The sequence below is a fragment of the Fulvia fulva genome, chromosome 11 (genome assembly GCF_020509005.1).
Source record: "Fulvia fulva chromosome 11, complete sequence".
NCBI lineage: Eukaryota > Fungi > Ascomycota > Dothideomycetes > Mycosphaerellales > Mycosphaerellaceae > Fulvia > Fulvia fulva.
In genome coordinates this window covers 15,756-41,726 of record NC_063022.1, presented here as the reverse complement: position 1 = coordinate 41,726, position 25,971 = coordinate 15,756, and the positions used below count along the sequence as shown (strand labels likewise).

The 25,971-nt window shown below is 53.8% G+C and overlaps 15 protein-coding genes across 15 annotated transcripts; 7 read left to right on the top strand and 8 right to left on the bottom strand.

Annotated features, from left to right (window-relative positions):
* Positions 1-375: 375 nt before the first annotated feature.
* CLAFUR5_12533 (uncharacterized protein) lies at positions 376-795 on the top strand (the record flags this gene model as incomplete). Its single annotated transcript, XM_047911681.1, has 2 exons — positions 376-389; positions 438-795. 2 exons carry the CDS (start codon positions 376-378, stop codon positions 793-795), a joined length of 372 nt encoding a protein of 123 aa, XP_047767950.1.
* Positions 796-1,311: 516 nt separating this feature from the next.
* On the bottom strand, positions 1,312-1,939 carry CLAFUR5_12532 (uncharacterized protein; the record flags this gene model as incomplete). Its single annotated transcript, XM_047911680.1, has 3 exons — positions 1,312-1,513; positions 1,563-1,640; positions 1,701-1,939. The coding sequence occupies 3 exons, from the start codon at positions 1,937-1,939 to the stop codon at positions 1,312-1,314; spliced, it is 519 nt and encodes a 172-aa protein (XP_047768159.1).
* A 2,283-nt stretch (positions 1,940-4,222) lies between these two features.
* Positions 4,223-4,660, bottom strand: CLAFUR5_12531 (uncharacterized protein; the record flags this gene model as incomplete). Its single annotated transcript, XM_047911679.1, has 1 exon — positions 4,223-4,660. One exon carries the CDS (start codon positions 4,658-4,660, stop codon positions 4,223-4,225), a length of 438 nt encoding a protein of 145 aa, XP_047767949.1.
* A 6-nt stretch (positions 4,661-4,666) lies between these two features.
* Positions 4,667-6,763, bottom strand: CLAFUR5_12530 (uncharacterized protein; the record flags this gene model as incomplete). Its single annotated transcript, XM_047911678.1, has 1 exon — positions 4,667-6,763. One exon carries the CDS (start codon positions 6,761-6,763, stop codon positions 4,667-4,669), a length of 2,097 nt encoding a protein of 698 aa, XP_047768156.1.
* A 1,900-nt stretch (positions 6,764-8,663) lies between these two features.
* CLAFUR5_12529 (uncharacterized protein) lies at positions 8,664-9,731 on the bottom strand (the record flags this gene model as incomplete). The annotated part of the gene is made up of 1 exon (XM_047911677.1): positions 8,664-9,731. The coding sequence occupies one exon, from the start codon at positions 9,729-9,731 to the stop codon at positions 8,664-8,666; it is 1,068 nt and encodes a 355-aa protein (XP_047768346.1).
* A 252-nt stretch (positions 9,732-9,983) lies between these two features.
* Positions 9,984-10,898, top strand: CLAFUR5_12528 (uncharacterized protein; the record flags this gene model as incomplete). The annotated part of the gene is made up of 1 exon (XM_047911676.1): positions 9,984-10,898. The coding sequence occupies one exon, from the start codon at positions 9,984-9,986 to the stop codon at positions 10,896-10,898; it is 915 nt and encodes a 304-aa protein (XP_047768345.1).
* Positions 10,899-10,972: 74 nt separating this feature from the next.
* On the bottom strand, positions 10,973-11,338 carry CLAFUR5_12527 (uncharacterized protein; the record flags this gene model as incomplete). The annotated part of the gene is made up of 1 exon (XM_047911675.1): positions 10,973-11,338. One exon carries the CDS (start codon positions 11,336-11,338, stop codon positions 10,973-10,975), a length of 366 nt encoding a protein of 121 aa, XP_047768352.1.
* A 1,196-nt stretch (positions 11,339-12,534) lies between these two features.
* On the bottom strand, positions 12,535-13,290 carry CLAFUR5_12526 (uncharacterized protein; the record flags this gene model as incomplete). The annotated part of the gene is made up of 1 exon (XM_047911674.1): positions 12,535-13,290. The coding sequence occupies one exon, from the start codon at positions 13,288-13,290 to the stop codon at positions 12,535-12,537; it is 756 nt and encodes a 251-aa protein (XP_047768351.1).
* Positions 13,291-13,489: 199 nt separating this feature from the next.
* On the top strand, positions 13,490-14,812 carry CLAFUR5_12525 (putative 20S rRNA accumulation protein 4; the record flags this gene model as incomplete). The annotated part of the gene is made up of 2 exons (XM_047911673.1): positions 13,490-13,606; positions 13,664-14,812. The coding sequence occupies 2 exons, from the start codon at positions 13,490-13,492 to the stop codon at positions 14,810-14,812; spliced, it is 1,266 nt and encodes a 421-aa protein (XP_047768354.1).
* Positions 14,813-15,122: 310 nt separating this feature from the next.
* Positions 15,123-16,067, bottom strand: CLAFUR5_12524 (Eukaryotic translation initiation factor 3 subunit K; the record flags this gene model as incomplete). The annotated part of the gene is made up of 2 exons (XM_047911672.1): positions 15,123-15,684; positions 15,898-16,067. The coding sequence occupies 2 exons, from the start codon at positions 16,065-16,067 to the stop codon at positions 15,123-15,125; spliced, it is 732 nt and encodes a 243-aa protein (XP_047768353.1).
* Positions 16,068-16,354: 287 nt separating this feature from the next.
* On the top strand, positions 16,355-16,936 carry CLAFUR5_12523 (uncharacterized protein; the record flags this gene model as incomplete). The annotated part of the gene is made up of 1 exon (XM_047911671.1): positions 16,355-16,936. The coding sequence occupies one exon, from the start codon at positions 16,355-16,357 to the stop codon at positions 16,934-16,936; it is 582 nt and encodes a 193-aa protein (XP_047768348.1).
* Positions 16,937-17,036: 100 nt separating this feature from the next.
* CLAFUR5_12522 (uncharacterized protein) lies at positions 17,037-18,287 on the top strand (the record flags this gene model as incomplete). The annotated part of the gene is made up of 1 exon (XM_047911670.1): positions 17,037-18,287. One exon carries the CDS (start codon positions 17,037-17,039, stop codon positions 18,285-18,287), a length of 1,251 nt encoding a protein of 416 aa, XP_047768347.1.
* Positions 18,288-19,680: 1,393 nt separating this feature from the next.
* CLAFUR5_12521 (SEC14 cytosolic factor) lies at positions 19,681-21,731 on the bottom strand (the record flags this gene model as incomplete). Its single annotated transcript, XM_047911669.1, has 3 exons — positions 19,681-20,787; positions 20,843-21,604; positions 21,675-21,731. 3 exons carry the CDS (start codon positions 21,729-21,731, stop codon positions 19,681-19,683), a joined length of 1,926 nt encoding a protein of 641 aa, XP_047768350.1.
* Positions 21,732-22,056: 325 nt separating this feature from the next.
* CLAFUR5_12520 (F-box only protein 21) lies at positions 22,057-23,937 on the top strand (the record flags this gene model as incomplete). Its single annotated transcript, XM_047911668.1, has 2 exons — positions 22,057-23,720; positions 23,772-23,937. 2 exons carry the CDS (start codon positions 22,057-22,059, stop codon positions 23,935-23,937), a joined length of 1,830 nt encoding a protein of 609 aa, XP_047768349.1.
* A 134-nt stretch (positions 23,938-24,071) lies between these two features.
* Positions 24,072-24,492, top strand: CLAFUR5_12519 (uncharacterized protein; the record flags this gene model as incomplete). The annotated part of the gene is made up of 2 exons (XM_047911667.1): positions 24,072-24,215; positions 24,274-24,492. The coding sequence occupies 2 exons, from the start codon at positions 24,072-24,074 to the stop codon at positions 24,490-24,492; spliced, it is 363 nt and encodes a 120-aa protein (XP_047767928.1).
* Between the last annotated feature and the right edge of the window lie 1,479 nt (positions 24,493-25,971).

Sequence of the window (25,971 nt, the reverse complement as noted above, 5' to 3'; positions counted from 1 at the left end):
ATAGAACTTCCCCCACTAAACTTAGGCCTGCTCGACAATCACGTATCGACTAATGTCACCTAGGCAACACTTGACTTTCATCGCAACAAACTCTTATAACTACTGTATGTACTTCATGCATCGTCGTTCTGTATGTGCGTGCAAGCTAGTAAGGTATGCTTCAGCGCAATGCTCTCCAGCACGCCATACGGTTGAGCTCGCCAATATGCAGACTTCATGTCACCACCAGATCGTTCGCGGCAAGACGTCCAGCGGAGACGGATGAAGCTGAACTGGCAGCAGCAAGGCAATGGCTGGCCAAGCTCGACCCAGATACCATCCCACGCGACATCTGCGAGCTGACCTTCAGCAGATCGTCGGGTCCGGGAGGGCAGAATGTCAACAAGTGTGTATGATAGCAGGTCAAGCTACCCCTCAAAATGCTTATAGCCTCCCAGGGTATCCTCCAAAGCCACCCTCCGCATCCCGACCACATCCCTCCTCAACATCCTTCCCAAAGTCCTCCATTCTTCCATCTTGACCAGCCGGTATCATGCTGCAAAGTCGAATGACCTTGTCATTCAATCCGACGACTCGCGTAAACAAAACGACAACGTGACCGGCTGCTTCCGCAAGCTCCATGAATTGATCGTTCAAGCCGGCCGCGACGCTGTGCCTGGCGAAACCAGTGTGGAGCAGACCAAGAGAGTGGAACAGCTGCAGAAGGCAGAGGCTGCAGGAAGGAGAAAGATGAAAGAGCTCCAGAGCAAGAAGAAGAGTGCACGAAGAGGCGGCGGTGGCCGCGGCGATGATTGAGCTTTCGTATGGACAAGAACTTTTCCACACCCGCGCGATGCGACCGAGCAATGCTTAAATGTTGTGTAGCGATCTTCCTACAACGCATGCCTCAGGTCGCCATTATCTGGCGCCAAGCATTTGAGAAGTATGGACGTACTCCTGGTCGCCACGCAGAGCCGCCCATCTATGCTGTACAGTATGCTCTCACGACACGCTATGCACACAACTGCTTCTACAACAACTTTGCCCCAACTCGTCTTTGCACCATCTCTTATCAGCTACGACTACAGCGTGGGTCCTTACTGCCGGAATGACACCGATCGCCGTCACGCGCTACCATGGCTACAACGCTCGCTCCTCCAAGGATTGCCTTCCTCCATCGCCATCAGCTCAGCGTATCCAGGGCTGTCGTCGTCCCGTGTACAACCTCTGTTGTTGTATGTGTGGTGGAACCCAGGCCGAGAGACTGGCTGTAGATCCGCCGAATCACCACTATCCACATCCTGCAAGGTAAACCGGTGATCTGACTGCCCACTAGTTCTGACCTCCGTTCTCGGGATAACCATTACCGAGCTCAGGAAGACTGAGACCAGGGACAGAACAAATGGTAACAGCATCGATAAGGCCGGTCTGAGAGGCGTTCGTTTCCGAAGACGTGTTGGCTTCGATGAGTGTCGAGACCACGGAGCTCACCACGTATATCGAGATCGTCACGAGAACCAGCGACCAAGTCAGCCTATCATGCGTCAGCCACGTTGCTCACCCTCCAGTTCCGATCTATCTACCTACAGTATCTTACAAGCACCAGAAGGTATGTGTTGGCGATATAGTTGACCCACACCGAGAGCCACAAGCACCAAGCGCTATCGATATCAGTATAGCCCAGAAGATGCGAGCCGGAACGAAGACTGGCGAGAACTTACACCTTCGTAGCATACGCCTCCTCTGAGCCCTGCGAGAAGAGAACCCAAGTGACGCCAGAGAGGACTACAGACACGACGTCAAGGTGTTTAATCGTTGGGGGCTGTTGCAATCGCCGAGCCCTATACGTTTGCCAGCCAGCCAAGCATATGCCATCGGTGACGATCGTCGGCGGAATCGCGGGCCCGGCTAGGCTGATGGCGAATAGGGTCGCCTCCTTGAACCACATCACAGCCGCCATATCGTCTGTTATGGATTGCTGTCCAATCCGTTGGCCGATCCGGAGGTGAAGCAGTGTTCTCACGAGCCGCTGACGCTTCTATCAAGCTTGACGGTGTCTGTTGGTGACGACTCGAGCGCCCAGGTCGTTGGGAAACTTCAATGGAACAGAGATCCCTTGCTTGCTTGAGCGCAATGGGTTCCTGGATTATGATAGTCGTGCTGGCGTGCTTCGAAGTCGTTGAGCTATCCTGTAGATCGAGGAATGCGGCAGAATGGTGGACGGGTGTCTGTTCAGTCTTGGAATGGGAGCTTCACGACACAGCCTCATGCGGCACGCCGCTGCAGAAGATAGTATCCAGATCAACATCCGAACTCGCACGCACGCACAGTGTGGTGACTGTGCCCAAGCGTGAGCTTGGTGGCCCACAGTACGAAAATTATTGCCTGGCCTCTCGATGCATGATCACACGCACATTCAAAGCCCGAAGGCATAGGTGGGACCTGGTGGTGTATCGTTGCGTACATCAGCACTGCCACAGCGGTGTGGTTACACAATAGCTCGCCTATGCGACTCGTCCCACATCGAACCGGGACCACTCTACGAAAGGCGACGACGATCGAGGGTGGCTTAGCTGGAACACTGCTGCGTGGTGACAATTCTAGTCGTACTCAGGGCAGGCCTCGGGGCGCAACCAGCTGAGGGTGCTACGTGCTTTCTGCGCCCTCGAAACCGAAGACAATACCTCTCGCGCACGCTTGTTGAGCGTTTGTATGTATATCAGCTACGACTCACATTGTAGAGGGAGCATAACCCGCTCTGATACATTCGACGGTCTGTCGACACCATCACTCGGGAGACTTGAAAGTGATGGTCACTTGATTACGGCGATCCTCAGAATGCGGTTCCTGGTTCTCGACAGCTCAACACCGACGACAGGCTTGATCATTTCCAGGAACCTATAACATGGAAACCCGAGACGACTTTCCGACAGCACCAAGTTTGGACGTCTTCACGGCCCGACGCCAGCGATACAAAGCACACCTATGTTGACGAACGGAACTCAGATTGTCAGACATGCGAATATATACATGTCCAATCGCACATGATTGCCAGCATTCAGCACCTACGCAATCGTCACCATGGATGCTACTGCTCGCAGCTGTGACCCTGTCTCTCTCACACTGTCAAGCCTAGATCAGTTGAATGGCAGAAGCCGCTTACAGAAATGGACAATACTAGGATCGCAGCTTGTAGGTCTAGCTGCTGGTCTTGTTCTGGAGATGGAGTGGCTGGCAATCATGTTGTACATACTACCTTGGGCAACGATTTGTGGAGCTGCAGTGTCACAAGTCTGGCTGTTGGCAATTGGGGACTAAGCGACGAAGCAGATCGAACGAGCCAGCGCTTCCCGAAGCAATATGGTCCGAGAAGAGCAGCATCAGATTGCCAGAGGCTTAGGGGATGTCGTACTCCTCCTGGGAAGTTCCAAGTCAAAGGTTGCCACCAGATGTAAACGTATGAGGGAATGGCCAGAGTATTCGAGACTCGATCGGACTCGAATCATACTGTCACGGTGTTCAACTTCACAGGTTCTCATCCCCCTTAATACTGTTGGCATGTACGCAAAACTTCCCAATGGTGGTGGTACTGCTATATGGAGCAGTAACAATGCTATATCTCCCAAATATGCCGTGTGACCGTCTCACAGTCGCATCATCTACACAGCCTCAATAACTATCCGACCACGACGCAGCTCAGCCTCCTACTTTCTTCGCCGGCAGTGAAGCACCATCTAAGGCAACAGTATCCGCGGCGACAAGCTGTGCATCCGGTCATGGTCTGATTCACAAGCCTACATCTGGGCACGATGGTTCGCATGTCTCGGCCTGAGGCTGGAAGAGGCACTCTCTCGCGTGGGTAGATGGTGATACAAGCCGCAGCAACAGCTTCGCCTGGATGCACAGTGCAGAACAGTGGAGGCTAAGCATTAGGCTACGTGCTCAATGGTGCGGGCACTTCTTCACTAGCTAGGCATCCACGTTGGAATGGCTTGTGTGGTGCTCCAAGTGACCTGATCCCATCTTTTCTGAACCCGCTGGACCATTGGCGTTTGAGTACGCAGCCTCGCAGTCGTATGCCTGCACTACTTTGAGGCACATGTAACAAAGGGCACAATATCACTGTGCCTCTTATTCTAGTAGCTAAGGGGCGGTAATAAGAGGCTCTGTGCCGGTACCGCAGCTGTCTGGAAATACAGGCCTGAGCACAGAGCACTACCACCATGAGAACCGTGTGGAGACGTCAGCGTCTCGCCGTCGGAGTAGGTGAGAACTCTGCCGCCTGCGGGTCGAGACCAGAGAAAGGTCTAGCAGAGCTGACCTCCGGAGTGGGACGATCCATGGTTCCTGGCGGAATGGGTGTCGGCTTGTTCGGTGGTGACGATACCAGTATAGAAATGGCGCTCTCCGAGCTCTCTTCTTCATACTCGGGTTCATCTGGAATCTTTGGATCGGCTTCGAGTCTAGCGGCAAACTCCTGACTGCTGTCTTGCTTGAACACTTCGTGTGTGATTGCCCGTGACCGCAGCCTCATGAGCTTGTCGTAAACCTGCTTCAGGGCGTAGTCCAGAACACCTTGGGCGAGAGCCTTTGGCGTGGATGGTGGCAGCGAGACTTGTGACCAAACATTGTGATGACCTGGAGCTGCCAGCGTTGCCGTCTGACTATACTCATCTGACATAAAGCTCTAGAACAGCTGGATTAGCCTCCAGCAAGCAGGGCAGCAGCGTTTCGTGACGTCCACTAGCGGAAGCCAGCGGCGCATCGACCTGATCAGGTGCTCCTTCAAGGCGGAAGTCTCATTGTCCACGAGCCGTCCACCTAGGTGTCGGCATACATCATGATCTTCAAAACACGCCATCAGAGCGATGGCCGTGGCGTCTGCGTGAGGAACGATGTGAAAAGTCTCTGCCACCATGAGCTTCTCCTCGTATCTGATGCGATTGCCGTTCTGTACTTTGATGATCTCTTTGAGCTTCGAAATGTCCAGGCCTAGGTTCCCAGCCTTGGTCATTCTTGTGCCGAGTTCCTCTAAACAGTTGTTGATTGACATTTTCTTGTCGTCCGGGTCTTGCGTCCCGAGCTGCACTACAACGACTTCCGCAGCGACGATCTGTTTCGACATCTGCAGGCTTCGCTCAGATCGTTTTTCGAAAGAGGAGGGAATCGCGTTAAGCAGACCGATGTCATGCTGGCTCACAAGTGATAGCCACTTGCTGGCTTGTCGCATCCATAGAGCGAAAGCACCCTCACCAGGTCTGTTCAAAGTCGGATCTCCCTGCTTCTCAAGTTCTTCGTCTTCGTCGTCTGCGTTATCTGCATCTCCAGCGACGACCGTGGCCTTCTGCAGACTTTGATCTTCCTCAGCAGTCGTAGGTCCTGCTGAAGTGATTATGCTCAGACTCGGCAACGGTGACGATGACTTAGCTGGAGCCTGACTTTCGCTGGAAGTGCTAGGCTCGTTGTCGCTCCAAAGAGGAAAGTCCTTGGCATTAGTCGCACCAGTGACTTGTGCTAGCCAAAGCATGTGAGCAGGGACTATGTCCTTGAAGTAGGTTTGAAGGCAGGCCAGAAGACGAAGCTCATCTCGAAGCAACTTCGGTTTTTTTCTGTCTTTCGCGACTTTGGCTGGATGATCGTACTCAGCTTTCACATACGCTTGTATGGCTTCTCTCACGTCCGAAAGGTTGGTGCGTAGCTTTATGACTCTGAATGCCAACATATAGTGGAAGCGCTTTCTACCCTTCCGGTCGTAGACGGGCTGAGTCGCCAAGGCGTCTCTGCTGGCAGCTGGGTAGTTCGAGATTTTGGCGAAGCATTGCTGAAGCATCTTGCGTTGGTTAGGCTCTTGGGAAGGATTCTCCAGTGAGGGACATGGGATGGCATGAGCACGTTCCGGGAGTTTCTCAATCGGCATAGTGATGATGTCGAACAGATACCGCTGTTGAGGACGGTGTCCAATGCCGAAGTTGAGTCGACGCAAGGTCTTACCATAGCTTGTGAGGATCACATAGTCTGTCGAGCGCTCGCCAGCAATGGAAAGTTGCTCAGACGAGCTGGCTTTGTGACAATCCTTCAGCAGCTCCATGTAATACCCAACATGCCGAGGATATGGAACCTGCTTCGACTGCAAGATCTTACACTCGATGAACGTGCCAAGTACAAACGTGACGATGTCTTTCCCAGCCTCTTCGTGGATGCCTCCTGCGTATCTCTTAGTGTCTGTGGCATCGACAGCATACTTCTCGAGGAGCCGTAATGGGTACTCTTCCTCGTCAGGCTTTCGACCAAGCTTGAGGTGATCTTTTGACTCAGGGTTGCTTGTAAGTATGAGTCGAGGCTGCTGAACATTACCGAAGTCGATACTGGAAGCGTCCTCCACGTAGCCACCCATGGTCAGAGCAGCGATGTCATACTCCCGGGGCGTCGGGTTCAACACAATGCGGTTGGCAATCTTGTACAACGGCGTGGTCTTGTTTAATGTCTTGTTCCGCAAGTCCAAGTCGTCACCAGCCTTGCGTGCTTCGAGTATGTCGGTGAGTTGCAGGACCCGTGTTAAGCCTCGAAAGAACAACTGATCCTCACGGCTCATGAACTTGTTGGTGAGGTCTGTATGTTGCTCGGCCAGCTTTTTCTCCCACGCGGCGTCTTTTACTCGGCGTTCATTCTTCTCAAGAATGCTTTGCCTTACTGTGCTCTCGTGCTCTCCGGCTGGTGGCTTCACACCCATGCCGGTCTTACTGTCCGGGCCAGTGTCATCTTGCTCGCTTTTCTTGCTCGACATTGTGATATGCAGTGGGTAGTCGTGGGGTTTCTTCGACTTTCTGTTAGTGGTCCTCCGGCGATGGCTGTAGATTTTGTATGTGCTGCTGATGATCCGACAGCTGGTTGATCGCCGCCAAGCGCTTCGACTTGATATTGCGGCAAAGTCCTTTGCTTGAACACGCTGGCCGTTAGCGAAGTGGCGAGGTCATGCCGATGCACTCGAGCTTGCAGCGCGTCGCCGTATAAGGGCTCTTGACAAGTAGGGTAGCCGCTATGCTTCGAATGGCGAGAATGATTAGAACCTATGTGAAATGCTCCGGGCACCGCAGGCCTAAGCAGTTTTGTAGAGAGAGATGCATCGTGCAACGCTTCCGCTTCTACGCGGGGACCTGGAGCTCCTTTTCTTGTGTTTTGATAGCTGCGCAGTACTCGTGAAATCCTGATACATTGAACATCAGTTGCAGGTGAGGGCGTCGGAACAGAGATCATCGCTTCGTCCCGAGCCCCTATCGTCGGTCACAGCGTTGTCTTGACGCGGCCACTTCGCGATATGAATTACTGGTTCTTCCAGACGCTGACTCGCGCTTCCACCTTTCCCCAACGCGCAGCATCTCGCGCTGTGCAATGCCGCATCGCTTCGCATGTAGCACACTCCGCTGAAACCTCCCGCTCACGTCTCAACTCCCTGGTCATGATCTCCACCTTGAAGGTACCACCATAGGGGCCTTCCTTGATGAGCACTTCTCGTATACCGGGCATAGAGTCCAGCCGCTCATACAGCGACGTCGCCAATGCCCTGTCGTGGAACACGCTCTCCAGCGTCTGGGCTTCCTCCAGCGTTACACGCTTAGTTCTCAGACCATTGGGCGCAGTGAGTAAGTATCCGCAAGTGCGTGTATACGTCTCTACGTCATGGGGAGCAAAAGCAATGGTCTTGAGCTCATCATGACAGTTCTTGCACCGCGGATGGGTCAGGGCAAGAGTCTCTGCGGAAAAGCCGTACATAGGTCTGTCACGCCCGAGCGCTTATCTCAACCATGCAGGCCTCTCGTTCCGCTCGTAGGCTGCCTTCTCAGCTCATGTGCCGCGCCACAAAGTGCAGCACCTCTTTTCCTGGCGGTTGGCAAAGTTCAAGCGTCCTCCTCGTTTCCGAATGACTTGTTCCGCTATCAAGAAGTCGGTGTAGAGATCCCCCCACGTGACCAGGTCAATGTGCAGAGTGACTTTCATGGTGTGATGGGTATGCGTTAGTTCTCCCAGCAGGTGCATAACACTATGGCGCTCCCAGGTCCTGATGTCGAAGGCCAAATGCAAGGAAAGTTCGGTCTTATGGCTAAGCAAGTGCTTGACGGACGTAATGGCAGGCTGTACGGTGACTGAACCAGATGGCGTGATGAGCTCAACGCCATAGCCGCGAAATACCAGAGTCTCGAGGTTGTGAAGCTCATGAAGAAGCTCTGGATAAGCCTTCATAAGTGCAATCATTGCGCCGCCATCGATATTGGGATTGATTTGGGACACATCCCATCTGCAGTTTTCTCTGTCAGGATCTTGCCAGGTTGTGCAAGATCGATAAATCGCAAGTCGAATCTCTGCAGGAAGACGCAGAAACCGTGATTCAGATGCCATTACTGAGGTTTGCGAAGGCATGATTCCAATTTCGGGCGGCGAAGACTCAGTGTAGGGTGAATCGTTGCGCCCGTCAATTCGATGGATCGAAAGTCCAGAAAATTCTGCTGTCACGCCCGCCAGAGATGAGTCCATCATGAGTCTTCTTCGCCGCAGCTAAGTCATGACTGCAGAAATATGTGTGTCCATGTTGATGATCGTTGGGACGCAGCGACGGGTGTGAGCGGAAGATATGCTGCCATTTCTACTTACCACTTCAAAGTTCTTGAACCTCAGGCACCTCAAACACCTCAATCATATTCTCCAACGAACTTGATCCCAAAGTTCGGCATCTTCCCAATAATCTTCGCATACTCCGCTCTCTCCGCCCTCTCCTCATCACTCTTCGGCCTGACCAAGAACTGCTCCATCAGGTCGCATTTTGCAGCGAACCAAGCTTTCTGCTCAGCAACCTCACGATTCGAGCCCATCATGATTTCCACCGTCTCCAGAGTATTGAAGTTGAAGAAAGTCCTCCATTCTTGTTCGGAGCCAATGAGTGGCATACATGCCTCGTTTGAGATGGAGACTTTCTTGAGATGGGGAAAGCTTCGAGCGATCTGCTTGAACGCGAGGGCTTCCCAGATGTTGCGGACATGTATTGTCTCGATCAATGCCGCTTGATGGGGGTACAGAATTCGGGTGGCGAAATCGTTGAGCCAAATGAAGGGAATGTCGAAAGTGTAGCTGTCGAACGGAAGACGCCAAGCTTCGCGGTAGATTTGACGGCATGTTTGGAGAATGTTCAGATGAACGGCAGATTGAGCAAGTCTTTCGCTGGTCAGCTCTTCTGGCTCTGATCTGACCTGGAGGCTATTCGTATCGACTGCCGCCAGGTACTCAACCATGCTCGTGCAATCCGAATGGGCATAGCTGTAATGCTCCCGAGCACGATCTCCAGCATCTCGTGAATCAGGACGATCCTCTTCTGCCGTCCTACTCAACTTGTATGCTCTATCCCATTGATCGGGATGGTTGCACACAGCGTAGCTCAGCTTACTGTACTGGGTTACATCCTTCCACTTGGTGGCAATGTCAACAGCCAGCTCGCCCTTCTCCGGCGCTTCCCACTCTTCGCGCAGCAGGTGTCGAGACGAAGCGCTGCAATGTCTCAGGCGGACATGGATGGTGCCCGCCCCGAACAGATAATCATAGATGCGATTTCTGAGTTCTGCTGGAAGTCCAAAGAGTGGCGACGCTGCTTGCGAGACTGGCGACGAGGTATCGACGGCAGGCACAGCACTACGGACGGGCATACGCCTCATGGAGTTGCCTGCCTTGGCTTTCGGTATGCGTAGTGGCAAAGGCTCTAGCGACATTGTAATGTATGTGGTTATGAGAGAGTAAAGAAGACAACGTCAACAGCAACGAGAGGTGAGAGATGCTTGGCATCTATTGCTGCCTGAGGCTTTCCAATCTCCATACCAAAGATAAGCTTCGACCATGTTCAGCCCCATAACGGACTTAGATTAAATGATCGTCAGGGCTTAAGGAGGCATTGGACAAACGCTCACCTCGCGTCCAGGACAGTTTCACGCTTTCACCACACTTTCTACACATAGCTCTTCCACATGGCAGGACCGCCACGCAGCACCATGAACCTCACCGAGCTTCAGTCGTCCCTGGACTCTCTGTACAGGCACGATGAAGTCTTCGATCCTGACGTCGACGACTTCATTCCTAGAGATAGCAAAGTCGCAATTCAGCATGGCCAGCGACAGCGACCTAGGACGTACTGGCGAGCACAATGCAGTATGCGTGGACTTTCCGACCAGGGGACGATTCAGGATATGCAAGCCCGCTTAAGGAGCCGCAAGCAGGATGCGGATGCTTCACTGCGACAGGCGCAGTCGAAGATTGAGAAAATTGATGTCCCCAACCAGGCATGGAAACTTGTGGATCAAAGACTGGAGACCGAGAAGAAAGCCAGTCAACAGACGCATAAGAAACATGCCAGTATCTCCCGCGTAATCGCAAAGACCTCATCAACCCAAGACTTCGACATCACCGGAGACTGGACCATCTCCTCCAAACTCCAGGACCACCCAGCCTGCCCGCAAAACCACACCATGACCATGACCATCATGTTTGATCTGGACTGCCCACCTATCATCAACAAGCGCGGCAACGTCTTCCCTCAATACTGGGCGCGCTTCGACTTCGGAATAGTGCGTGGCGTAATGCGCATGTCGAAGAACAAGCCCTGGGCACTGGAAGGACCTGTTCGGGAAGACATTCAACGTCAAGGATGGGTGTACAGATGGCGCGGTCATGGTATCACCAATGATGCTCAGGATTCGGAGAAGAAGCTGTATCGTATCATTTTCAGCCCGGATGGGAAGGAGATGTATGGCAAGTTCTCCAGTGCGGAGACCTCGTTGGTGTCATTCTCGGGAAGGAAGGCGGAGAGTGGGATGGCGAAGGCGAGAGAGGAGGGAAGCCAGGCGGATTGGGATGCTTTCAGGAAACCGGCTTTGAGGAGATAGTGTGTCCATGTAGATGTCCTCGTATACAAAGTGTACGATAGAGTTTACGTTCGTATGTAGAATGCAAAACTCGGCTAGAAGCTTTCGAATGCTGCGTCTATGTACACCAGCTCTGAAATACCGACGAGCTCTCTTCTTTCGAAGATGTTGGGCTGGGACATGTTCACTGCGAGCGCAAGATATAGTCTGTAGAACTCATCAGGTGCGTGGCCATTGTTGGCGCCTCTGCCGCTTTCAATGCCGATGCCGTCGAAGCCTACACGTTCGCAGAATACGAAGTCAGCGCAACTGTCATCCTCGGTCCTTCCATCCAACTCCAGCAAGTACATCTTTCTGGAGGCCCAGTGTTCTCCAAGCGCATATGCGACACGTTCCTGCATAGCCGGACTCATACGAAGGACAAGTAGCGGGTCTCGCATTTCGAATCCGACGTTGGTCATCGCGTAAGGGCGGGTTCGAGGTGCGTCATATGAGAATATACTCCATGACATGAGAAAGTCCTTTGCGCTGCATGCCAGCAGCCCGTCATCATCCGTATGCTCAGACTAGGCAAACACAGTACTGTCGCTTGACTGCCTGATAATCTCTTCCCGGAGTCTCGAGAACACGCGATCGCCCTCTCCGTACAGCAGCGGCATGTTGACCCCGAATGTTCCCAGCAAAGAGTAAGCCTCGTCTTCCTCCCTGCTAGTCTCGCGCCGCGAAGCCCAGCTCATCTTCAGCGCAACGGTGGGCCAGTCCTTAGTAATGGAGGATCTCATGCAATCTGCTGGTATGCTTGTGACCTTTTTGATGACTTTGTCAAGATCGCCGAAAGGAACCTTCCCCTCGAGCTTCCACCATTTCCAGTGCGCCTCCAGCATATGTCCAAAGATCCGCCACTGTGAGTCGCAAAAGCACAGGTTGTGTGGCGCGAGCAGCTCTTGAAGTGTCCAGCCCCTCCGAAACCATTTGCATTCGCGCAGATGTCTTGCAGTCACAGGACATTGGTCAGACCAGTACTGCGCCAGATGCACAAAGCAGATGGCAGCGTTCTGGTAACCAAACATACATGGAATTGACTGCTTCAAAAAGCTCCGCACTACTCGTCTTGTTTATGCAGCAGGTGTCGATCCAGACCCATTGCAGCTGACACGAATTGAGGTAGCCGTCCAAGTCGGGGAACCCACTGGATTGATGTGACATGGCGCGCACAAGCCTGCAGAAATCCATTATTTTCAAGAACCTAGACCCGGAGAGGTTCCGACCGTTGAGCCAGTCTTTGTAAGTAATCTCGAAGGAGCCCCATCGGTGTGACAGAATGGCATATGGTGGTCGCTGAGCCGCGGGCAATGCGGAAAATTCGCCAAGTTTGAGGGTATGGACGTTGCTCAGGCGCATGGCCTCAGCCGGCAATGAAGTGGAGAATGGTGTTGCTGTACCGTTTGATTCCGGTTGAAGACTGTAGCCAGAAGAGCAAGTTGAGCCCACTCAATCCGAGACTGGTCTCATGCAGGCTATGCTCGGAGGCTGTGCGGGCACTGCATTAGCTGTGTAACCAAATGTCTGACTAGTGAACATTCAGAGGTGCCTGTATACTTCGTTGTGCAACTCGTCGATTCAGATCGCACAAGTCTAGGTCATTTTGGCCTCTGATTCAATATCCAGTGCAAAGCATATTGAACCCATCCATTAGCTCGGCCACACACTTCACATCGAACGGCCTGCCTTTCCTCGCCTCGACCATCTGCGCATACGCCCTCTTCAACTCGTCAATCGTGTTAGCCACCTCTGAAGGACAATCAATCGCAGCATAATCTCCATCATGGCTCTCCATCGTCAACGTGCCCTCCCTCAAATCCAAACCCACACGAATCCAGCGCCTCGACACCATCCCCTCTCCCGCAAAAGGCACTCGAGTCCAGCCACACATGACCAACTTCCTAAGATGCCGCACGTTGGCATCGCCAATGGCCTCAAGCCACGACTTGGCAGTCTCGAGGTCCTGGTCGTTGTCGAGTTGGGCGGTGAAGATATTGGCGGAGTAGAAGGTTGGAAGGGTCTCGGCGCGGATCTGGTGGCTGACTGAGCATATGGAAGGTGGACAGGCGGAGATCTCGTTGGCGTGGCAGCCGAAGTTGGGGAGCATGGTGATGGTGTTGGTGGGTTTGAGAATGATGTGCTCGGTGATGAGGTCGCGGAGTTCTCGGGGTAAGCCTAGGAGATGCGCTCGAGGGGGTCCTTTAGGTTGTTTCTGAAACGCAGACACATCGACCTCGGTCTCGAGTAGTGTGTTTGGGATTGTTGTCATGATGCTAATAGCAGGAGTGGCGGTGATCGGCCAGTCGGAAGGTGCGGGACCGGGGATTTTGATCATGAAGTTCAGAGACGACGGTGAGCGACAGTTGAGCATTTCAATCTTGAGAATTCGAGGGGGATTCTTGTTGCGATGTATCGAGAAGGATGTAAGTTATGTAATGGCGGGACAAGAGTTGATGTTATTCACAATCTCAAGCGGGCACATTTAAGCTTCGCGCTTCTTCTTAGCGCGACAGGGATATCTTCTGTCATTCACCATGTCTCTCAATGCCATCTTGAACGACTCCACCAACATGGCCGACTACGACTCCGACTCGTCCGGCGCTGAGGATATCGAGACCAACGTCCTCCTCGGCTACGCATCAAAAGAGCCGACCAGCGACGACTTCAGCCAGCTTGGAGGCCATCCGGTACGAATCTTGACAGGCGTAGAGGTATATGGAGAAAGAGGCTAAGAGTTGGAGTAGACATGGCTTGATGACAAGACTGCACCTTCTGGCGTGCTTGCGAAGTGCAAGGTCTGCAATGGCCTCATGAACTTGCTGCTCCAAATCAATGGTGATTTGCCCGATCGGTATCCTGAACACGAGAGGCGGCTGTACATCTGGGCTTGCAAGAGGAAGGCATGTCGAAGAAAGGATGGAAGTGTCAGAGGCTTCAGGGCGACACGTCAGACGAAGGTACAACCATCAGCAAGCTCCAAGCAGCCGAAAACTCCCCAGAGCACAACGGGCGCTGCGCAACCTGCCACGAACCTAGGCGAGACTCTTTTCGGTGTGAAACCGACAACCAACACATCCGCGAACCCTTTCGCTTCACCTGCAAGCAGCGGCCCCCAATCAAACCCTTTCGCATCGCCCAGCAGTCAAAGCAGCAACCCCTTCGCCTCAACCTCCTCCCTCGCCGCAAAACCACCCCAGAAGCCGATCGACGAGCCAGCCGAGTCCCTACCCCAAACCTTCGCCGACAAAACCCGCATATCAGCAGCTTCACCAGCAACCCAGACAACACCAGTCATCCCTCACGAACCATGGCCCGAAGCATCTGCATTCTCAGATCCATATCCAGCCCTCCATCTCGACGCCGACAAAGAGTACACCGAACCGGAAGCACCGCAAGCCCCCGCCGGCGTGCGTGTCGACGCTGCTGAAGGGAGTAGCAGTGCGGGCGGTGTAGACAAAGACCTCTTCGAAAGCACCATGGACCGCACCTTCCAGAAATTCGCAGACCGTCTCTCCCAGAATCCGGAACAAGTGCTACGCTACGAATTCGGTGGGCAGCCATTACTTTACTCGAAGAAAGATGCCGTGGGCAAACTCCTCACGCCTCCAGAGGGAGAGGAGGTCAAGGTGAAAGTGCAGAGCAGGGCTGGAGGGAACAAGATGCCGCGGTGTGGGAACTGTGGTGCTGAGAGGGTGTTTGAGTTGCAGTTGACGCCGCATTTGATTTCGGAGTTGGAGGCGGAGGAGATGGGGCTTGATGGGATGGATTGGGGGACGGTCATCCTTGGGGTGTGTAGTAAGGACTGTCAGGAGAAGGGGAAGACATACGGAGAGGTGGGGTATGTGGATGAGTGGGTGGGTTTGCAGTGGGAAGAGCTGGCTGGGAAGAGGTGAATGCCAAGAGCAACGGGACGATGAGGAAGATGTGCCATAAAGGCGGAGTCTGTTGATCTGCATTGCATTGCATTCGGCGTAGCTATATCATACGCCACGAACTCGTAACATGAATCATGACAGCCTTCCTCGATGGCGGCTGTTTTGGTTCCACCCGAACGCCTCGCTACCAATTTCTTTCATGTCGTAGAATGCTCTTCCATCATGCATCATACTTGCTTGGGAGTCTGGCGAGTAAGTCTCATATCCACGCCGGGACAAGACGGAATCGCTCAGGTCCGGCAGTGTCTTCCTGTCACCATCCCACCGTCTAAGCAGGCTGCTCATACGCCCTCTTCACCATCCTCGAGAACTGATCAAACTTGACCGTCTCCCTCTGCACCACACTCCGCGCCTCATTCTCCTTGTTGAGCGGCACCTTCACGCGGTCACCCTCTATCGACCACCCACACACATCCCTAATGAAATTCTCAAACTTCTCCCCCTGCAAATTCAACCACCCCGCAAGCACCTCCTTGCCCACCTCTTGCATACACTGACTCACCACCACCGCGATCCGCACCCTCATCGTATCCTCGAGTCCCACCACGTCGGCAGTGAGATCTGCGTAGACGTCGTCGTCGCTGAGGATCTCCCAGAATTGAGAGTATTGGGCGTTGTTGAGCGCGTTGTGGAGGAGGGAGAGGTGTTGGACTGCTTCTGCCAACGAGCCGGAGGAGGGTGGGCCGGATTTGTCGGTTGTGGTTTGGAGCACGTAGGGCGGGAGGAGGGCGAGGGCGAGGGAGAAGTCGGGGGAGGGGAAGACGGTGAGGGATTTGACGAGGATGTTGATGGCGGTTTCGTCGCGGGTGAGGTGGGGGTTGAATTGGTAGCTATCACAGATCTCGTGTCAGTTGGAGCGTCTTCCACGTGTGAATGTGTAGGTGAAGTGTGATGAGGTTGTCGATATCAGATAGAGCTAATATACTTTCGCTTCACCAGACTGAGGGTTCATTCTCGATGTCTTCAGGTAATAGGAAACGTTGTGGTTGTTTGATCATCATAGAGGGAGAGGATGCGCATGTGTATGCAGTGGTGATACTCACAGCTTCAACAGCGCCAGGTTCGCGTAGCAGTCGTATGTCTGACTCTCGCATTGTCCTGCCACATATTCCTGGAAGATGGTCGTTGTCTCCGGGTTGTAGCGGTCGAGGCCATTGAGGATTGTGTCGATGTTCTCTGGCCGGTCGGGCGAGTAGTCGAATGCGACACCCATCGTTGCGGTCTTGTGTTGTGCTGTCTTGTCTGGTGGTGGGTGATGGAGTGTGGTCGGATGAGACGCAATTCTAAGGATTGTGCCCTCCGCAGATTTTGAATTTGCTGATGCGCTCAGGCAGCAATTCAGGCAAGAAATGGGATGACTGGCAGGATCGCCATTCACTTCGGCTCCTCTGTCCCCGGTCAACAGACACGTCATCTGTCCTGCCAGGCTGCCATCTTTCACATCTTTCTTACAGAATATAATACATCCAGTCGATGCAGTGATCCGCACCCGTCATCATCATGCCGTGGAGAACACGTATCTGGGACGAACGCTGCGACGCTGCCACGAAGGAAGACTTCCGCCACGCTGCAGCACGGCATAAGGAACGAAGACAAGCATTGAGAGCAGCCCAACCCATCGATACGAGTGCCTTTGAGCAACAGCAAGAGTCAGGGCTGCTTTCTCTGCCGCCAGAGATCAGAAATGTCATCTACGAATACGTCTTTGGTCATGGCACAATCCACTTGACCCAAAGAAAGTGTACGGCAGCTGACAACATCTCGCTTCACTGGAGTGGCCCCTTTACGCGAGTGACCAGTATCGACGATGAGGGTCACCCGAAGCACGAACCTTACGTACAGTATCAGAAGTCCACGTATTCAGTCTGCCAACATCCTGGAGAGTGGGACACGGCTTATCGACTCAGCAAGAAGCCATTTGCTGAGAGCAATACTCCTGCCAATGCAGTGTTGGACATTGGTGTGGGCGAGTACGGACCTTCTCGTCGCAAGCTTCGCGCCTATGCGCATCGACATACCAGGTGCACCATTCCGACCTTCGAGATGCATGAACAGAACGGGAGAAGTGGAGATACTGGATGAGCGACCATGGAAGATATCCGAGCCACTTGACACGAAATCCCACCTACTAGCCGGCTACCACACAGTCTCCTATACTTGGGGCATCGAACGAAGTCCAAACATGTTTGGCTTCTCAGACGAGATATCCTCTCGCACCCGTGGAGCGCTAGAAGCCGCCATCAGAGCCAACACAAACTCCTACATCCAGGCTTACTGGATCGACGCCGTATGCGTACCTCGCTCAGGGCCAGAACGTATCGCCACCCTCGAAAGTATGGGTCTGATATACTCAAGAGCAACATGCTGCATCGTGCTCCTTGAGCGTTCGACCTTCTTCGCAGTCTGGCGTAGCGCGCGAGGCAGAGCCAGAGACACCGATATAGCGACCATCGATCGCGAGCCATGGATCCGAAGCGTATGGACATACCAGGAGGTTGTCAATGCAAGCACCATCACGATCACCACTTTTGACCTGGAGACTCCAATGCGCATGGACGGTAACGATCTCTTCAGTACCACTGGGAAAGCGCTGAGAGATGTCGAGGAGAACGCAGATGTTCGCGGCTGGGACTTAGCTCAACGCTATCCAGGCATCAGCGCTCTTGAAGGCACTCTCGCGGACTGGCAAGTCGGGGAGTATCTGGGCATGTCGGCTCTGACATGCCTGACTGGTATTGCTGGTCGGCACTGCGACCCCGAGCGGCCTAGCAACAGACTCTTTGCACTGTTCGGTGTTCTCACGAACGAGGCATCGTGGCAGACATCTGATGAGGAAGGTGTCACATCGCTCACGGAAGAAGCGATCCGACTATGCGAGAGAAATGGCGACTTCTCCTTCATCTACACATCGAATGTGAGAGAATCCAGCGCGAATCGCAGGTGGCGCCCACTGCCAGACCCAGAGCACGGCTTATTACCAATCCTCCGCTGGCACTCCTGGGGCGTTGGCCAACCTGGTACATTGACAGACTTCGGTCTTGAACTGCACGATATGGCTCCACTAGAGTCTTCATCTGAGCCTTCGTCCGAAGCTGTCAAGGCAGTGCAGTATTGGCTCCAGTCTTTCTCTGGCACCAAACCCCATTCAATCGAAGAGATCCATGCCCAGCTACCCACGGATCTTTCTAAGCTAGGTCTAAAGCCAGGCGCTAAGTGTACCACTTCAAATCACGGCTTCATAATGACAAGCTTCGATCTCACTCCTGCGGAAGAAGTTCACTACTTTGCAGCAGCTAGCTTGTGCTGGACCTTCGGAGCCCCTGGGATCGCCAAGATCGTGAAGCAAGGTGTCCTTAAGCGCTGTATTCCGATTGTGCATGTCGGGAGACAGTTCCAGGATGTGACGGATCGGGTCAGCGTGCAACTGTGGTGAAGAGCTTCCAACGACGAGTTACCCGCCCTGAAGTGCAAACAAACACCCAACGCTGGAGCTCCAACGAAACTTGACTGTGCGCGCTGCGCCTGGCCCATCTCATCTTAGCGCACCACCATGTGTCGTCTATCAAGCCCACTCCGCTGGCGCCTCATCCTCCGTCGGCTCGAGCTCAGCCGCGCTGTCGTGAGAGGCGGAATGGTGGAGGTAGATGTGGTATTTGGTTGGTATGGTCATTGTGACGGTGATGTTGGTCAGAGTGTTGGTTGGTCACAGAATGTTGTTATTGGCGATGTACGTATTGCTTAGTGTACTCGGTAAGAAGGGCCAGTGGAGGGGGAGGTTTAAAGTACTGCGGTGGACTAAGCTTGTGAAAATGACTGGTCTCATTCACTGACATGGCTCTTAACCAATCCGGCGAGCCACATCTTAGTGTACTTGTTTGTGATGAGGCTCCCAACCCAACGAACGTCTTTTCGAACGACAAATATCTCTCTTGTAAGAAGGCTTCCCCCTAACACACGGGCAATCGTCTTTTGACGAAAGGCTTGACAGCTACCATACAACATGAACACCGCTGTCTAGCGAGCACTTCGCTGGTCGACCAGGACTACGGCATCTGAGAAATGGGACGACGAGCGCGAGTCGGCAGTTGAGCTTGCACGGGTACGTTTGCGGGAGCACCGCGACATGTAGTAGGCCATTGACATTAACGTGGCAGATCAACAACGTATAGCGAGTCGGCTTAGGTGTATCGATGGGTGCAGCTGCTCTAAACACCAAGCTAGAGCAGACCAACAAGCAGGCGGATGTCAAAGGCAGAAACGGACTGTGCTACGATCTTGGGAGATGTCTGGCTTCCTCGGACCACAGCCTGGTATCCTTCCGCAGGGGGAACGAAGGACTGTGTCGCTGCCAGTTGCTGCGCAGCTGCGGTGCCGGCAGCTGGGCTCGATGCAGCAGGGACAGGACCGCCGGAAGGTCCAGCTGTGCCCGAAGCGCTGGAACGCAGTGCTCGTCTTTCTCGTGGTCCTGTTACTCCCTCCGGTCGACCAGCTTGTCAAGGTAAGCGACAAGATCCTTGGTCAGATCCTCGATCTTTGTCTCGCGCTCGGCGATCTAGAGGACAATCCGATCCTTGACCCGTTCATGCGCCAGTCTTTCAGCTCTTGCTGAAAACAAAAACTTCGATAGTGAAGTGATGCGAAGCGCTCAACAACGAAATCTCCCCACATGACAATACCAGCATTTCCCATACCTCTAAGTCCACAGCTATGTACATCTCCACCAACCATGACTATGCTTTGCACTCCTTCGCCATCCAATCCAGCATAGGTATCATTCATGATCCAAGCTCCGAAAGATCCAACATCCCAATCATGCAATGATCAACTCAAGCAGCAGCGGCAGCATTCTGCTTCACCGCCCGTTCAGCAATCGAACTTTTACTCTGCTCCCTCATAAACTCCTCCAACTGTTCCTGCGTCAATGCATCGACTCTCTCGTCGTCCTTCTTCTCCGGCTCTGCGGGCTTGACTTCCTCTGCTTTCTCACCCATGCCCACCGCACTCAGGACTGTAGCAGGAACCTGCTTTGCCGCTTCAACAGCCTGCCCCGCATACTCCTGTGCTTGCTCAACGATCGTAGGCTGTGGCTCCTCTTCCCGCACAAGGGGTGTCTCCTTAGGTGCTTGACCGACAGTCCGTGGCTCCATGACGGCGTGCTCACCCTGTAGGCCGTCTTCGCGTTTGTGAGGTGTCGAATGTGCGAGTTGACCCTCAGCGTGGGTGCCGCTCTGTTGTTCGAAGCGGGTGCTGCTCGTGCCTTGTCGTGCGTCGACTGGAGGGTGCGAAACTTGGTTTTCGTGGTCTCGATAGGGTACTGTGTATGTGCCCGCTATTGAGGATGGCTCGACGGCCGAATCAGGGCTCTTGCCAATGTTCAGGTCCGCGTCTGTGGGACGATTGGACGTCATCTTGTCGATCGAGCCGTTGGTGGTGTGTTTTACTGTTGCTGCTTTCGCTGCGGGTATACTGACTGCTGCTGCGGGTACTGCTTGGTCGGCTTTGGCTTCGGGGTGTTGGCCTTGCGATTGCACGGCAGTTAAAGGCTTTTGTCCGGATGCTGCTTTGAACAGGTCACTGTGTGGATTCCTTCCGGGAGACAATGCCAGCCTGGCCACGCCAGCTGAGGGATGCAGCTGGGCGAGTTCTTGTTTCCGCGGAGCACCATTCTCTGATCCAATGGCCACGGCCACGAGGTCTCCCTCGTCCGTGTACTCCCACTTCATTGGGCCTGCCGGGAATGTCTTGTGGCCCTTCTCGTTCTTTACGTCCTGCTTCCATTTCAACGCCGCTTCTAGTGCTGGGTCGTCGAGGTTTGGCAAATCTCCGAAAGACCAGTCGAGATCACCGCCATACTTCTTTGGGATGTTGGCTCTGTCGACGAACTTTTCGAGGGTGGATAGTGTGTTTGATTTGCTGAGGATTGAGATCTTGGCCTGTGAAAGAATGTCTTAGCTGGAGTGATGGATCGATTGAGCGTGCTTTACTCACCACTGTGATAGGATCAAACCAGTTCTTTGCCCAGTCCCAGATTGTAGAGAAGAACCCGGGAGCTCCAACCACGAAGATGCGATCTAATATTTCCGGATAATGTGCTGTAGCCAATGCCGACGAATCTTGTAAATGTGCCCTCAGTTTCCAGAACTGTGCCAGACCAACTCTATTCAAGTCCACAACATTGCTACTTTGGCTGACGGGCGTTTCCGAGTTGGGTCGATCCGGTACGGCAGAGCAAAGTGGCAGCACGAATCGACAAAGATTCTCGTACAAGGCAAACAGTCGCAGCATCTTCCTGGGCACTTTCGACTTGACGTCCACGGTCGAGTCTGAGGCATTCTGCCCGCCTTTCTTCTTCCGATCGGAGTCGTTTGCGTATGCATTCACGACTTTCGCGTCCAGGTTGGCCACCTCGAAGACATAGAAGGGTATGCCGCGCTTGTCCCGCCTGCCGGTCCATTGTGGGTATAGTCGCCTCGTCTGCTCATACTCATGGACATCCATAGTGTCGTACAGGGTATCAAGCTGGTTCTCTTGCCGCCAATCCTCGGTGTCCTTGAACTGCCCGAATGCATCCTTGGGAATGAATTTCCTCGCTCGTAGATATCGCAGTAGGGTCTCGTCGTCGTGGGAGGGCGGGACATTCTTTGACGAATGTCCCGGGTGATAGTAGCCCTTCTGCTCACACAGCTGCTTGAACTTGGCGAGTTGATCTTGGTGACCTTCACTGAGATGTCCGGCATGTCCGGAAGGCCACTGCAAAGGCATGTTAGCAAGTCGGACAACAAGAACAAGCGCATGCAAGCGCGACTCAAGGCGCACCCACTTGGTAAGACTCGACACGCGAGAGCTTTCCTCCCTCCTGCTGTCGCGCCGAGCTCATTGTGACGGCGGTATCCCGGTGGCGGAGCTGCTTGTTCCTGGAGGCCGAGACACGAGAGGGGCCCAGGGGGGTGGTCAGAAGGCGGGAAGATGTTCTACTTGTATAAGAGGGGAGAGATGGGTGTGCGAGACGGTATGACGTGTGATCGGTAGCACACGGGGAATGTGATGTGCTGCACAACAAGTCTGTTCGCGGACGAAGGATTCCGAGGATCCGACGGTCAAAGAGCACGCACATGTTCAGCCTCATCGTGTGCGGCTGGCTTTCATCTCCCCGCGATTGCCAGTGACGACCAAGGTGGTGTGTTGTGTCGCATACAACATGCATGTCCGTCCTCGCCCCTACATCCAGATTGACACCACCAACCATCATGGGAGAGACCACAGGACCCGCCATTCCGCCCATCTACTGGCTCCCCGACGAGCTCCTCGAAATCATCGTCTCCTACCTCCCACCACCAGACACAATCGCCTTGGGCGCCACCTCGAAGCGATCGAACAAAATCACACGTGGGCCACTTGTCTGGCGGCGACATTGCGTGCAGACATGGCGTCACTGGAATCCGCGACACGCTCTTCAGGGCAGACTAGATTCCCCACCCACACACACCAAGTGGCATCACCTCTTCCACGAGCGGCGGAAGATGGATCGGGATGTTCAGGAACTGTTCAATGAAATGCTGCTCACGCAGCAGAAGCGGTACGCCAGGATGGAAACGATCGCTGACCATGGATATGACGTGAAGGATCTCATCATGAGCATACGTGACACAACACCTGACGACGCCGAGGATGTGCTGGCGAGGAGGTACCATGCTGATCGCGTGCTGGGGCAGCTTCACAGAGCAGAAGCGATAGACAAGTGGAGGCGCGTGGCCAATCGACAGATGGTGAGGTTGGAGGAGGTGCTTGGTGCATATGACTTGTTCGTGCTGAATGGGAAGAATGGAGACCTGCGAGACATCGATCGGGAGTTCGATCGTCTAGCAGAGGGTATCAAAGCACGAGACGAGGACTGGGAAGAGTTGACCATACGGCGGAAAGCGGTACAAGTGTCAAAGTATCTTCGAAGTGAAGGACTGGTCGGTAATCCCAGCGAAGACGACTACCATGCCCTGCGGAACAACTTCATATCGATTGCTCTGTTCAACGAACCGCACACCTCGTTGCCGCTGCAGAGTGTTGCCATCTACTGCGCTGTTGCGAGGAGATTAGGCATCAACGCGAAGCCTTCAAACTATCCCCAGCATGTCCACGCAGTCATCGAAGCACCACCCGACAGGACTCTGGATGGCAAGTACAAGACCGCAATCCAAGGCGCTGCACCCGAGCTTATGCATCTCGATCCTTGGCGAAGCAGCGACGAGATACCCCATGAACATCTGGCGCTCAGGCTCCTACAGATGGGCGCCCCAGAACACCAACATGCCCAGCATCTTGGGCCAACTTCAACCATGGAGGTCGCGCTACGCACCTCGCGCAACATCATGAACAGCGTCCATCAAGCACGCGAACGTCATCGTGGCCCAACAAGACGTGGGTCATATCCTGATGTAGAAGCTTCGTGGTACGCGATGGTATGGTCAATGCTGGTGCTGGGCGACAGCAACTCAGCTTCCTCCCTCCACCGCCGCCGACAATGCCTACCCTACCTCATCCAACAGTTCCAAGCCCACTTCCCAGAAGACATGGGCCTGATCGAGAAAGAAATTGTCCCCATCTTCCGCGGCGAGCGCGAGCACGACGTCATGCTAGAGCTCATCGAGCGGAACCGCATCGACGACCGCAACGCCAAAGCCCCCTCACCCCGCAGCAACCTCACCTCAGCAGTAAAGTACAAAATCGGCCACCACTTCCGACACAAACGCTACGACTACGAAGGTTTCATCATCGGCTGGGACCTGAAGTGCGAAGCAGACGCTCAATGGATCCAGCAAATGCGTGTGGACTCTCTGCCCAATGGGAGGAATCAGCCTTTCTACAATGTGGTGTATCATGCCCCAAAGGTCTTTTACCGTGTTGTAGCTGACCGTTTGAGTAGTGCCGAGGACGAGTCGGTGAGATATGTCGCGGCGGAGAATATTGAGGTGGTGGAGGAGGAGCCGTCGCAGAGTTTGATGAAGATGGCGGGCAAGTATTTCAAGCGCTGGGATGGGGAGCGGAAGGTGTTTGTGAGTAATGTTAGGGATGAGTATCCGGATGATTGAGGGAGGTGGTGAGGAGGAGGTGTTGAGTGTGCAGAGCTGCAGATGTACCTGCCGCATTCGAATCACCCAAGGCTGCCACGTGCGTCGATTCTCGTCACTTCGCAACGACTTCACATGCAAATTCAAGAGACTACATGCTTTCTGCTTTTCTCGTACAACTTTTGCTCAACATCGACGCAACAACCACAAAACACCATCACCTCCAAGCATCTCGAAACCCCAAGCCCACCGGCAATACTACACCCAATATGGCTAACACCAACACGCTCAAGCCGACCGTAAGCATCTTACATCCTGAAAGACCTGCGCACTGAACCACGCTAACTCTCTCACCAGACCTTCCGCCTCCTCGACTTGCCCGATGAGCTCACCCGGCGCTGGCTTCGAGCTATCGGCAGCGAGAACCGACGACCACTCCGGACCGTGACCATTATTTGGAACCGCGCAGACGCGGAAGATGTAGCGGCAACGTACGTGCAGGAGAGTTGCGCGTACTGTCGGCGTGGATGTTGCGGGTTGGAGATGCGTGGAGAAGCATGTCGACTCGGGATATGAGGTGTTTGCCAATCGAATTCGCGTGATGGAGCGTGCGACCCTTGTCAGACTCGCGTGAAGGCATGTGAATACAGTACTTCACTTGCGCGAATGTAAGTAAGTGTGCCCCTTCCACTCCAGCTGCAACTACTCTCTAGCGACATGGCACCACTTCCAGATCCCACGACAAGGCGTGCAGCAGGTGAGAGGTGCTTAGAGTTGATTCAAATTCCCCGACAGTTCGGACTAACTTGACGGGATTTCCGTCTCCTCGCCCCAGCCCGATGGGCTATGGGTCGAGATCGGCAAGCTTGTCGTCGATGAGAGTCTGGCTTTCATACTAGGGGGGTAATTCTACCTGATCCACGAGAAATCGTAACCAGCTATTACTAACACCTGCCAAGCACTCAGATTCGAGCTACTACAACACAAAGCTCACCGTCCACCTTGAAGGCGGTATTGGGAACTTCCCCCCCCCCCCCCACGATACATCGTCCTGGCTTCAAGCCATTGGTGCTGAGAACCGGCGCTGCATTCGAGGCTTGCAGTTGCCGCTTGGGCGCATCTTTGTCCTGAAATTGGCGAGTATGAGAGAGATGATGGATGTAGTATTCGACTTTACGGATTCCGACGCTGAGAAGTTGGCGGTGGGCGTGCGTGGATGGTATGAGGGGAGATTTTCGTGAAGGACGAGTCTCATCGCATTGCATTGCATCGCATGCAACTTTCCGCCGCGCCTCGAGAACTAGCTATATGACGATTTGAGGTGCACCGTAAGAGATCCCAGTCCAAGTCATACGGGCACTGAGTTCTATGTACGTAGGTCAGCTGAACATGCTGGAGAAAGGAGTCTGGTCGGCAACGTTACGGAGATGGGTGCCAAGTGTGATGTGATGAGGCCCTCGTTTTCAGAGACTCTGACGGGAGCTTCCTGGCGACCGATGACTTCTCGTGCGCAATGACGGCCTATTGTACAGCAGAATACATCTACGAAGGATCACCATGGCCAATGATCCAAGTATCTTCTCACACAAACCTCCCGCGCAAACGCCTGGAGACATTCACCAACTGCTTACCAGCCCCGGGAAACACAATGCAAAGTCAAGAATGATTTGAAAGCAGTGAGCACCACTGGTCGGAGCATCCATCTTTCTAATAGTACTGCTCGCTATCAATCGCCTAGCGGGACTTTGTACATCACTGCCCTTCGCAATTTACGGTCGCGGCTCGCGGTCTCTAACAGTACTTGGTAGGTCGAAGGCGCTCGAGGAGTTTTCCGCCCCTCCTAAAGACTATCGCTCCAAGAGCGAGGTGACTACCCGCCTTGATGGTCGACTTCCGTCAAAAGTGGGTACAGAAGCTGTCGCTCTCACTCATGGATGAAAGCTGCTCGACGGAGGGGGGGGGGGTTGTCTATCGATGGACTGTCAAGAATCAGGACCATCCACCACCAAGCTTCCAACCGGGAGATGACCGGATTGATCCAGCAGCCGTCACCCA